This window comes from Moschus berezovskii, chromosome 11 (genome assembly GCF_049115385.1).
Source record: "Moschus berezovskii isolate FMDL1 chromosome 11, NW_MosBer_1.0, whole genome shotgun sequence".
In the NCBI taxonomy this organism is placed as follows: domain Eukaryota; kingdom Metazoa; phylum Chordata; class Mammalia; order Artiodactyla; family Moschidae; genus Moschus; species Moschus berezovskii.
Window position 1 is genome coordinate 78697440 of NC_142470.1, and position 12869 is coordinate 78710308.

A 12869-nucleotide genomic window follows, 5' to 3' on the forward strand; every position below is an offset into this window, starting at 1 on the left:
CCTCAAAGCAGAAAGAAGCTGTCAAATGCCATCGCCAGCTACCTACCCAGGCTCCATACAAGCCCCAGCCCGCCTTCTTCCTCCCCTGGGCCTCAACCCATCTGTGTTCTGAGCTCCCTCTGACCCTCAACAAGACCCTGCTGAGCACACAGCCAGGGTACATCACGTCATGACTTACAGGATGCCCTGTGAGGTGGCCAAGATGATGAGGAAAGGGGAAGAGGCTGGGAAGAAAAATGCTTGGCAAGGTAACAAGGGTGCAAAGAAGGCTCCTGCTTGATTCTTGGCTGTACTTCTCCAGCCCCTTCCCACCTGTCAGAAGAGGCACTTGCTCTTCCCCTCTCCCCACCAGAACCTGGCGTGCATACCCTCCTTTTAGTGGGGGTTGGGGGGGCTGGGAGGGTGCTGGCAAGCCCAGGAGGACCCTCCTTGGAGATGACTGCAGGGCTAGAAGAGCAGGTGGCACAAATGGCTTGGGGGCGGTGGGGGAGGAATTCCCTCAGCCCCACAAATGGGCTCTGGGTGTTTATAGCTCTTGGAACGATCTGTGAGCTCAAGCCTCCTTACTTCCTGCATTCGTAGCATCCTCAGCCCCAACACCCTCAGCACCCAGCTCCGGAAAGGTTCTCCTTTCATGTCACTGCTGAGAATAGAGGCTTACGTAAGTGTGATTCTCATGGGAGGGAAAACCAGTGGGTGCAGGGACAAGGCTTGGGGAGAGTGTGGTGGAGGGCAAACACAGTTCCAGAGACCTGGATAAGGTCAGCCCTGCTCCGGGCAGAACTCTTCCTGACCACCCCAGACACGTCCACCTCGCAGAGCTCCCAACACACTTCCTTGGGAGAAGGGGGATGCTCTGCTCTGCTCTACCCTTCAACCCCTCCCTCCTAGGGAAGTTCTGGATTTGCAAGAAGGTCCTTCCTGCTGCCACACTCCCAGGTGAGAAGAGATGCAGCCCCCAGTGGAACACCGTTCCCCTCGCTGGGAACCGATGTCCATGCCTGTCTCAGGCAATCACACCAACCAGCTCACAGGCAGAAATCCTGCGACGGCCCCCATGTGCACATGTTCTCAGAGAAGACCATCCACAGATTCACATCTATACACCTGGCCCCGTCGTAACTCACAGATAAGACACCAGGTTCACACAGGGGTCTGATGGGCAACCCTCAGACCCTGGAAATTAACATCAGTTGCGGTACAGTATTTCTGAATCATTGCCCCGTCTGACAGCTTCTGCGAGAGACGAGTGGAGAGTGGAGCCCCAGCCCCATCTGAGGGGGAGTGTGTAGCCTCCAGCACGCCCTGGACCTTACCTTCCCGCAGGCCACCATGGAGAGGGCCACCTGGTACCAGAGGTGAAATTCTCCAAATGCAAACTTCATGGCTCGCTCCAGGCACTGCGAAGAGGGAGTCGGTCAATACTCTCCCTTCAGGGGTCCTCCCTCCCCTGGCCCACCCACGCTGTTCCAGGGGAATCTCGGCTCAAGCCACTTTCACTGGAGGCAGCCAGAGCTTATGCTTGGTTCCTGTCAGAGAGCTCCAGGGGCAGCCTGTCTCTGCCACCGGCATGCTGTGTGTCCCTGCACAAGTGTCTCACCCTCTCTGGCCCTCGGTTCCCACCACACCATGTGAACACCACGTAAGGGCAACAGTGAAAAGCAAATGAAGTGAGATTTGTGCAAGCACTTTCAAAATGTAAACATCCAATAAAAAAAATAGTGGACAATTCTTCTCACTATTATGCCAGGCACCATCCTCAGCTTTCTACATGGATGAACTCATTTACTCTTCCCAACAACTCAGTGAGGCAGCTTCTCTAATTACCCTCATTTCACAGAAGAAGCAGCTGAGACTTGATTCATTTGCCAGAGTTGCAGGGCCAGTAAGCAACAAACTTACTGACTCTGAAGCCCGTGTACAGAATGATGCCCAAATGCACAGGCTTCCTTCTGCTCTTCGCTACAACCATCAAGAAAAACCATCTGCTCCCTGGCCCTCTGATCGGGGCCACCCCAAGTCAGGGGCTGTCAGTGAGACCTGACAGTAACCAACAGAAGTGGTTCCAGGTGACAGAGGCAGAGCCAGCACTGAGGCCAGGACTCACCGTATGTATGGCCCCAGTCAGGTGGGCAGGGGACAGAGGGGCACAGGGCCACACACAGGCACCTGCAGAGCTCAGAGGCCTGGGTCTCCCATGCTGACTCAACACCCCCCCCTGCACCTGGGCAGAACCACCTGACCGGGTCTCACCCTCCTCACTGGCGAACTTAAGAGACCACTTATCTCCTGATACTAAAGATGGTATCTTCTGGAAGCACCTCTGGTGGTGCCTTGGTGTAAGCATGGGCTCGGCAGGTGTCACTGCCCCACCTCTCGGGAGCCCTCCCAATCACGTGGACAGACAATCTGCTGCTGAGAGGGCCACCTAATCCCAGGGCCCTAGAGCCACCCGTGATCTCAGCCTGGATCTGAAAGCTCAAATATGTGCATATGCCATTCACCCTGGGTGGCGGGGGAGGGCAGGAGAGAGAGGCAGCTCTGCGCCCCTGGTCCTCACATCCTGGAGCGGGACCACCCCTTGGGTACAGCCCATGGAGCGCTGCCCCAGTAGGGTTTGCCCAATACAATGGGGGTGCCCATTCTAGAGGGGGTGGGAGGGGGATCCAGGCTCCCGACCACTCTCAGCTCAGAACCCCTCCAGGAGAGGCAGTCACAGAACACCAGCATCACCTCCAGGGGAAACGGAGGGGTGGATAATTATCCTCTTGGACTTCTCTATACAACACCACATGCTCTTTCAAAGCAAAAAACACACGAAAACATTTGAAAAAACACATATGCCCTGCCAGTGAAGGGCAGTCCCTCTCTGCGCTGGGTCTCCCAAGAACAGAGCCGGACCCCTTGGTGGCGGCCTGGGAGGGACAGTGGAGGGGGTTGTACCTCGGAGAGCATGACATACTGGCCCCGCCGGCCCAGGGTGATGCTCAGCAGGTCATAGATGGCCGCCGCATTCTGCAAGCTCACCGCCCGGTCCTTCTCCTGCTCCGGTGCCCGGCTCAGCACCACATCCCGAGTGGCCTGTGGGGAGACGGTTTAGAAAAGAGCGAGGACAGAGAATAAACACGTGCCTGTCTCCACAGGGCCCCTGCCTGTGAGGCCCAGGGACCTTCACCCTTTCGCTGCTGACCCAGGCCATACTCCCAGAGCCAGCCAGAGCCTTTCCCCACTAACGGCAGCAAGCAAACCCTCCCCCTGTAGCCCAGGCTGGGGCGATGGAGCAGTCCTGAGTCCCTGCTCCTGATTTTCAGTGTTTTCTTCTTCAAGCTGTCCAACCTACAGAAAAGTCACAAGAACAGTAATACAACAGCAGTGAACCCATTGGTAACATGGACCACAGTGGCTTTGACTCTCTAATAACAGTAGCAGCAGCAGCCACAGCAGTAGTTATGGTAGCCAGTTAAGGCAACTTGGACTTTCATCCTTAAATAGGACATTCTTTCAATAACCACAATAGAAATGCCAAATTCAGGAAATGGAGCACTGTTCCCTCTATCTTCTAAGAACAGCTCATATTCAGATCTTGCCTCCCATCCCACCGATGCCTTCATGGAAGAGCCATCATGCCAGGATCCAACCCAGGATCATGCTCTGCAGGTGGGCACCAAGTCTCTAGTGCCTCCTTTCACTGTTAAATAGTCCCATGGCCCTCCTCTGTCTCCAGGACACTGGCATTGTTGAGGGTATAGGCCAGCTGTCCTCTGGGACAGTCCTTGTGTGTGTTTAACCGTCCACTCACAGGACAACCTTCAGATAACACTGGGAACTGACAAGATTGGGGGGCAGCTCTGTGGCTTGACTCACAGGACTAGCTTGGGCGGTGGCCCCTCCGCGCCCTTTTCCTCTGAAGGTGCCCCCAAGTTCCTCCGATAAGGACCCTTATACCTCCTTCCCATCACCCCCGTGTCCGGCCCAGACCCTGTCCCTGACTTCCCACTACGGAACTCTCCTCCGTCCTTCTCAGAAATCTCCCCACAACCCAAGGTCTCTGTGCTTGGCATCTGGCACCCCGGAGTCCAGTTGCTCTGAGTTGCTGGGGACTGCTCTGGGAGGGGAGGTGCAAGAGAAAAAAAATGTGCTTTAGGAGTGGGCGAGTCTGCACAATCTGAAGGGGGTCCTTTGCAAACCCAAGCTAGAAATCCCCCCATCAGGAACTGGGGACCCACTTGTTCTGTGGCCTGTGGTCCCACCCACTCTTGCACACTCACATCCTGGGGACAGCGCTCAGGAGAAGCTAAACAGGAGTCATGGGGACCCCGACAGGGCGGGGGGCGGGCTGGGAGTGCTCTGGGGCCTGTGTCCCCTCCAATCATACACACACACACACAGTCTCTCTCTCTCTCTCTCAGGGCTGTGCCTGAGCTGAAGCAAAGCTGGGTTCTGGGCAGACGCTCCCACTGGCCGCTCCCAGCGTCCTCCCACCTCTTGCCTCCTCTCCACCAAAGGGGTCCCTTCCCAGCACCCCCCCCCCTCTGTAGAAAGGGCTGAACCCCCTTTCGTGAGTCGGGACTCACTCTCCTCTGCTACCCCACAAAGGACTTCAGACCCAGGGACTTGACCTCTTTGACAGGATAAAAAAGACCTCCTGACCCTTAAAACCCAGATCCTGCTGGTCAGGTTCAAACGATGTGTCCACAGGTGGTCCTCACAACCTCCTTCCATGCAAGACTACTATCGCCTCCTCCAGGGCAGGGGTTGGGGCTCCCAAGGGTGATGGTACAGAGGCAGAAGCTCAATGGTCTTTGGATTATAGGTTCTGGACATGTCCCACCGTGCAGGCTTGACGTGGATTCCCACAGAGGCTTCTAGAAGCCAAAATGCCTATAAGACCCAAGGACGTGACTCACTCGTGGGGGCTTTTCAGTAAGGCAGCTCAATGGCCTTGATGGGGTTGCTCCTCCAGGCACAACAGGCCAGGGCTGCCCATCACCCCGATGAGCATGGACTGCCCCAGGAGAGGGTGCTGGGGATGGAAGATCCCCAGAAAGGTTAAGCCCCAGTGCCAGCCTGGTAAACAAGAACCGCTCAGATGCCAAAGGGTTAAGGGAGAGGAGTGGAGAGGGAAAGTGCCAGAGAAATCCCCCTCCTTCCCAGTGAAATCCACCCACACAGGCACTAACAGGAAGAGAAGAGATTCTAAGGAGAGCCTTGGCAGCAGCTGTTTCACCAAGGAACACAAAACCCACTCTGTGCCCAGCCATAGACCTGCCCACTCCTCCACCTCCAGCAGCTCCCCAGCTCTCGGCCACCCAGGGTGGGGGCTGCCTCTATGGTGGGAAGGGGCCCGGAGGTTTGGGACTGAGAGAAGGGGAGACACAGTCCCTGCCCTCAGGGAGGTGCTATGGAAAAAGATGCAGCAGCAGTACCCTGTGCCTGCAGCAAGTGGACTTGACCTAGAACTCTGGGGGGAGAGGGGGTCGTCATGGAAAGGGGGCAGGGCAGGTGGCCAGCAGGGGCGGCCTTCCTGCAGGATGCATCCAGGATCGAGGACCCAGTCTACTGTAGGGGACGGTAAGCAGTAAACTTTGGTTGGCCTGTCCTCCAGAAGCACCCTGCCAGACCCCCACTCCAACCCACCCTCCTTTCTGTGGCTGCCAAGAAGTCCTGTGCCTCTGGCCAGATTCTCTTCACTAGCTCCAAGGTTCTTCCCTGCGGCTCCCTCCCCTCACCAAGGCCCATCTATGTTCCCCTGTCCACACGAGTGCCTTCTGGCCCCTCAAACTCAATTTGGGGATCCCCTCCTTCTGCTGCTCTCCCTGACTTGTCTTGCCAGGTGAGGCTGCCCACCCCACATCCTCTCCCAACCCTAGGCACACACGTGGGCCCCATATGCCCCCCTCACTCATTAGTTCTCGGGGCAGGAATGCATCTCGCTCATCTCTAGCCTCCCAGCCCCAACACAGGCCCGCACACAGCACTCTCAAGCAACATCTGAAACAGAAAGATTCTGGCCCTCATGTGGAAACTTCCTCCTGCTGCCCTAGACCCTGACCTGTAAGAGAACAGTGTCTCTGAATGTGTGTGGCTGGTGGGAGGAAGGCGTGGACTCCTAAGCTCTGGGCAAGCATTAGGTTAGAAGGACAGGAACGGATGAGGGAACCACAGCAGCATCTCCTCTGTCTGAGGACTCCCTCCCACCCCAAGAGGGAGACAGTAGGAAAGGCATCTTCTCAGGGGTCCTCAGGACTTGGCACCTGTGCCAAGACGGAAGCGTGGCTCCCCAAAGGAAACCCAAAAGCAGAAGTTGGCAAGCAGTTGCCATGGTTTTGGGGCAGGGCTGCGGTGAAATGCTCCCGGGTTTGCAGGGCAGCTGGGCAGCCTGTGTATGTAACCATGGCAACAGGGTGGGGTGGGGGAGAACCACAAAAGAAAAAAGGAAGCCACAGTGCGGGGGCGGGGGTGGGGGTGGGGTGCTGGTGACAGGGTAAGAATTCACGTGCAGCTCAGGGGCCAGAGCAGGCCTCAGGGCACAGGGCCTCAGACCTTCTGGGGTCTTGAAGTCCCTACCCAGGGCACCCTAGCTTCCCTACTCCCTCCTCCTCCACTGAGCTCACTCCTACAGGCCACAACTCTGCTCCCAGCTCCATCAGCTGCCTGCCTCACCCCTGGCCCCCTCACATACTTCCCTTTCACCATTTAAATGCCCTCACAAGGACATCCTGCACGTCAGATGCAGTGACAGTCATGAACTGTATGGAAACTAAATGTTCTTCTCATCACCCCACTCCTTACTAGTCTGGGATAATGACAGGCTAGTCTCCTCTGTTTCCCCTTGAAAAACCTTCAGGCTCCTCTACTTCAGGGGGTGCCCAGGTCTTGTTTAATTCATGTACTTAATCCCAGGGTTCATCACCTGTCCCAGATCCTAGCCTTGGATCCTCTGCTCTGCTGTCCTTCCAAGGGGCAGTCTCCCCAGACCAAGCAGATCAGAAGAGGAAAAGTCAAAGAAACATGCTCTTCCCCACCCCTCCATCAACCAGTGTGACCCACGGTGGCCTTTGGATGCACATCCATGAAGCAAACATCACGCCTTAAGAAAATGCCAACAAGGGCATGTCTTCTGCCCCAGATGGACCAGTGGCGTGACACCTCAGGCAGGATGGTTCTTGCTCAAACAGCCAACCCTCGTGTGGGCGCCATGCATTTTAGGAAGCAGAGTTATCACTGCCATGATCTCATACTAACCCCATGGAGGGGCGGGATGAAACTGCCAGTGTTCCCTTTACAGACGGGAACTTGTGCGAGGAACTTTGCTAACTTGTGTGAGGTATCCAGGAGTTGAGGCTGAACCTCCGATGGCCAGTCCAGGACAAGTTTCTACTGCCCTAAGTACCTGTAGCCTCCGCCAGCCCTGGTCCCCAACCTCTGTTGGCTGCAGGGCCATAGACCGCCCTGACTACAGACAGCCCTGACAGCCCCATTTCTCCTCTGATCCTGGACACAAGTAGGGTGAAAATGAAAAGGAACTAACTTGTAGAGTACTTTGTAAGTATTATCACATAATGTTGACAATGACCATCCCCTATTCTACTGTCCTTTTTATCAGATGAGAAAACTGAGGTCCAGAGGGACCAAGGAGGATACTCAAGGCATACAGATAGGGGGTTAAGGACCCAGATTAGAACCTAGACATTCTGACTTCACCCCAACTCTTCCCGTGCCTCCAGGTGTCTCTTAGGAAGTATCTGCCTGGCCTGCCCACACCCTCAGAGGCCCTGGGGTGGCTCTGCTTGGGACATGAGGCTGGGCTTCTCATTCAGGTCTCAGGGGCTGCTTCTCAGCAGAGAGCAAGCTCCCTGGACCACATCAGCCCCGTTCTCAGGGACAGCCTCTTGAACCCCGCCTTGGGGCCTGCTGTTCACCCCCCACAGCCATCATCCTAGAGAGGAGTCTCCCAGTGGCATTTGTGCCTGTCCCTCCCTGGAGGACACTGCCATGTTCTGCTCGTGCTGTGCTCCCCACCAGCAGACATCATTGCCACTGGCTCTCGAGCCGCCAGCCCACAGAACCAAGAAATAACATGTTCAGTGCTACATCTCATCTACACAGTGATCCTGGCCCCTCCCCCTCAGCCCCCTGCTTCTGCAGCAGAAACTTTCCTGCCAGCGAGGGTGCAAGGCTCTCCCATCTCCACCTCGAGCATTCTGAGCTGGCAGCGCTAACAGGCCCTTTCCCCTCACAACCTCATGTCCGAGCAAACCAGGTGCCAGAAGCTGGAACAATCTGTGCTCATCTGTGGAGTTGCAAATGGAATCAAGTCCAGGAAGCACTTTTTAAAAACATGACAACAACAAAAAAACAGTATCCTCAAACCGGTTTATCTTCCAACCAGACTTGAACCTAAATGTTTTCTAAAATTACTGAGTCAGAACCAGGTATCTATCGGGACAAAACAAAAACATGTTGACCACCCACAATGTACTGGGCACCTTGGTGTTCATTTTTGTACTTCATCTACCCAATGGAGAAAGAGACATTATTAGTCCCATTTTATAGATGAGAAAACAAGAGAATCAAGGAGGTAAGAAACCTGTCCAGGCTACAAAGGTTGTAAATGGCCAACTCAAGATTCAAACGGCTGGCTGCCTGCCATTGGGCATGGATGGCAGTCAGTTTGTTGACCTCAGCATCCCAGGCCCCAGAGACTTAACCACCCACCCGCCCTCTCTCAACCCCAGCCTTTGTGTTCTTTCAGTTCCCAGGAGCCTGACACCAGCAGCCATTTCTCCCCTAGCTGAATGAAACAGGGGCTTGAGGATTTCGGTTTGCTATAACACATTTTCATGCCTGAGATCAAGATTTTAGAAATGACAGTCCTATACCCTCTGGTTACCCAGTGAGAAAATCAGGCTGATTTTGACACATGGGTTTTTCAAAAACCAGAATATGCATTTGAGGTTCAGCAGACTGAGCTAATTCCTTCTGATTGGGGGGGCCAGGCCCTCCTCCGAGTCCCTAGATGCATGTTTCACTAGGTGGGAGGACATCTGGGACAAGGGCTGTGATTTAACTTGTCATCATTCTGTCTCCAGTGCTGAGCACGCATGCCACATCATCGCTGCTCAGACAAGACTGGATGGATGGACAGTGGGTGAGTGGACGGATGGGTAGGTGGGTGGGCATTTTTAAATGCCCTTTTGGCCCCCCAAATTCAAATCTGAGTACAAAACACAAGTCTCCTTTAGCCAGTTGTAACTCATGTCCTGTGCATTTCTATGATAGCATTTGTACGGTTTCTATTTACCTCTTGCAAGACAAGGGCTCCCCTAGTCATTCTGATAGCACTCAGCCTGCCACAAAAACCATACCTACGTTACCAGCCCTGCACTCAGAATAGTCCTCTGAGTTCCAGACCACAAAACAGGGGCCGAGGCAATGTGCAAACACCCTTTCCTGGAGCAGCTGCACTGGGGACCTGGAGGTGGAGAGCTGAGATGACTCTGCCTCTTGGGCCAGTTGTGCTGGAATAGCTGTTGCTGCAGCCTAGTGAATCCTGTAGGGATTGGGATAACCCAAGGAGCCGGCAAGGCAGCCATCTGCTTCTAGAAGTTTCTCCCGACCACCTCCAGCCAAACCCAGCCAGCACTAAAGGTAGATGAGGAAAACCCTGCTGGTACATGGAGGCCAGGCTGAGCCTCAGGAGGTCAGTTGAGGGGTCAGAGCAGGAGCATGGCAGGGGTGCCCACACCTGATGGAGAATGTGACCTGTGGGGAAGGAGGGGGTACATCTAGGGCAGGTGAGAAGTCAGGGGCAATCTGGTCACTCTGGGAAACCGCTTGGAGCCACAGTGGCCAGATCCTCATCCCCAAGTGGAAAACCCTCAGATGAGACATCAAAGCTACTTCCATCGCCAACACCCTCCTCCAGATGTCTGAAGCTTCTAGATGTGTGACAGGCTGGGTGTGAGGAGGAGGAAACCAACCATCTAGCCTCGAAGAGTGCCTCCTCCCAGCCACAGAGCACCCAATGTCTGAGCACTTCCTCTGCTGTGCATGCCTCAGGGAATTCCCACCAAGTCGCCTGTGCAGGCTAGTGAGCCACATACCCTCCCTCAAAAGGGGAAGAGCTGCTGGGAGGGAAACCACCTTGGCTCCAAGTGTGGGTCACGTTTTAATGAAAGGCCGTTTTCTACTTGGAGTGTTTGGGGGAACTGCTTTAATCGAAAAGCATCTAGATTTTGGTTCTGGGCACCCAGATCAAGCAACGGCCATAGGAAATCCTCTGCGGAGACAGAGTCCAGCCTCTATTCCTGCCAGGGAGATAAACACTGAGCATTCTCACACAGACAGCCAAGGACCTGTTTACAAAGCCCTGCCCAAGCCCTTGTCTCACTTGACTCTCAAAGTTATCCCCCTGGCCCTTTTACAGATGAGAAAACCAAGTCAGTGAATTACAGATGTGATCTGAATCATGGCTGTGAGGATTATAGTATGTGGTTTTTCTAGTAGTCACATATGGATATGAGAGTTGGACCATAAAGAAGGCTGACCACCAAAGAATTCATGCTTTCAAACTGTGGTGCTAGAGAAGACTTTTGAGAGTCCCTTGGGCTGCAAGGAGATCAAACCAGTCAATCCTAAAGGACATCAACCCTGAATATTCACTGGAAGGATTGATGCTGAAGTTGAAGCTTTGATACTCTGGCCACCTGATGCGAAGAACTAACTCACTGGAAAAGACCCTGATTCTGGGAAAGATTGAAGGCAAAGGAGAAGGGGGTGGTAGAGGATGAGATGGTTCGATAGCATCACCGACTCAGTGGACGTGAATTTGAGCAAATTCTGGGAGATAGTGAAGGACAGAGGAGCCTGGTGTGCTACACTCCATGGGGCCCCAAAGAGTCAGACACGACTTAACAACTGAACAACAAATGACCTTGACCAAGACACACACCTGTCCAGGACCTTACTTTTCATATCTGTAAGATGGGAACACAGTAATATTAAACAATATGAAACTTACTTTTCACAAGGCTCAACACAGTGCCTACTAGAAGAGATGATCAGCTTGGAAACTGGCAGAGAAAGGACCCAAGAAATGTTCCCAGTTTCACCTTTTGATGTTCCACCTGCAGACAACACTGTAACCCTCAGCACAGGAAAGTGAAAATAATGGCCTGTGTTTCCCAAGGCAGGTGACTTCCCTGCAGTCTTTCCTGATGGTGTAGGTGCTGAGATGGCCGAGGTGTGTGTAGGGGGCAGGGAGGGGATGCTGATCTACTGCTGAGGGTCCACAATTATAAACTGGGGTTCAGTCTGTGAGAAGTGCACTGTTCTCCCATGAGAACCAGATCTGGCCTTGGTACCGCTATGCCCACATCGGGCGAACCAGCTAGATGCTCCCACTCGAGCACACGCCCTACAAATCTTTCAGGACCACATCCTGGCCACTTTGCTCTTGGGATCCAAATATCCACACCCCTTCCTGGGCACTCTCGGATCTGAATGGACCCCACCTGGCTGGGGAAGAATACACTCTCTCTCCCCTAATTCAGTGTCCCCCCCACCCCACCCCCATCCCCCATCTACTTGCAGGAGGGACCTGCTCAGCTAGAGACAACCCACTGACCAGAGTTCTCTAAACAAACCCTGGCATCATACAGGCCCAGGCGTCCAAAGAGACATTTGTTTCTGGTTGTTTGGGGGACCTGGTTTCTTAAACTCCACTTTCAGTCACCACTCTCAGATGCATCATTTTTAGAAAGCTAGTTCTCAACCCAGGGGTCCCCAGCTCATAAGCTCTGAGGCCCCTCAATCAGAGGACACCTGACTTTGCTGCTCCTGCCCACCCCTCCTCCAGTCTCCTCGGGCCACATCCTTCATCTCACCACCTCCTGGACTACCCAACACATCTCTCCCCATCACTGAGCCTCCATGGCACACGTATGCGTGAGTGTATACGCACATGTGTGCATGTGTGTCTGCCTGGGGCAGGACAAGCGGTCTTATGAAAAAATCTAGAGAGTATTTCACACCATACCCGCCCCCCGCCGCCGCCTTATTTCTGCACAGCACTCAGGCACTGAAACCCTGGATAGTTGGAGAGTTGTTTACTGCCCACCTCCCTCACTAGACTGTAAGCTCCATGAGGGCAGGGAGTTTTCTCCATTTTGTCTGCTGCTGTTTTTCTGGTGTCCAGAACGGGGCCTGGCACAAAGTAGATGATACTCTGAATTAAGAGTGGCATGGGACTTCCCTGACAGTCCAGTGGTTAAGACTTTGCCTTTCAATGCAGGGGGTGAGGGTTTGATCCCGAGTTGGGGAGCCAAGATCCCACATACCTTGTGACCCAAAAAACCAAAATGCAAAACAGAAGCAATATTACAACAAATTCAATAAAGATTAAAAAAGACTGGCACGAGTACATGAATACTTACTTCCTTATACAGGCATCTCACGCCTGTGAGTTACTATCACTTCAGAGGTGAGGAGCTGAGGCTCGCAGAGCTTAGGTGATCTGCCCAGGGCCCTCAGCAACTGAGTGGCAGGGCTGGAACCTGAATCTAGGCCTCCTGCCATGAAAATTACATGTTCCTTCCACTCCCCTCCATCACCACAGACCCAGCTCTGAGCTGTTTATGCAACATTCTGTTGACTAGCTGATGATATCATTTATTTCCAGAAGCAGGAGGTAGGAACTTGTCAGCTCAGTCCCTGGTCATTGGAGGGCAGGACCCAGGCCCCCGAAGGCAGCCTTGTACACCACACCTAAATCTCATAAGCAAGCCGCACCCCCCTGGGGGGCAAGCAAAGCCTCCTGCAGTGACATCCACGGGGTCTGATCTCAGCCAGGACCTGGTGGTCTAAGC

At 54.0% G+C, this 12869-nt stretch overlaps 1 protein-coding gene across 2 annotated transcripts in view; it reads right to left on the reverse strand.

Moving 5' to 3' along the window:
* TTC7A (tetratricopeptide repeat domain 7A) overlaps positions 1 to 12869 on the reverse strand; it is a 118622-nt gene that overhangs the window by 58041 nt on the left and 47712 nt on the right. For both annotated transcript variants that reach the window (XM_055400912.2, XM_055400913.2), the window contains exons 9-10: positions 2944 to 3081; positions 1317 to 1400 (exon numbers count right to left, since the gene is read on the reverse strand). In XM_055400912.2, the coding sequence (XP_055256887.2) occupies positions 1317 to 1400; positions 2944 to 3081 (222 nt within the window). The remainder of the gene's footprint in view (positions 1 to 1316; positions 1401 to 2943; positions 3082 to 12869) is intronic.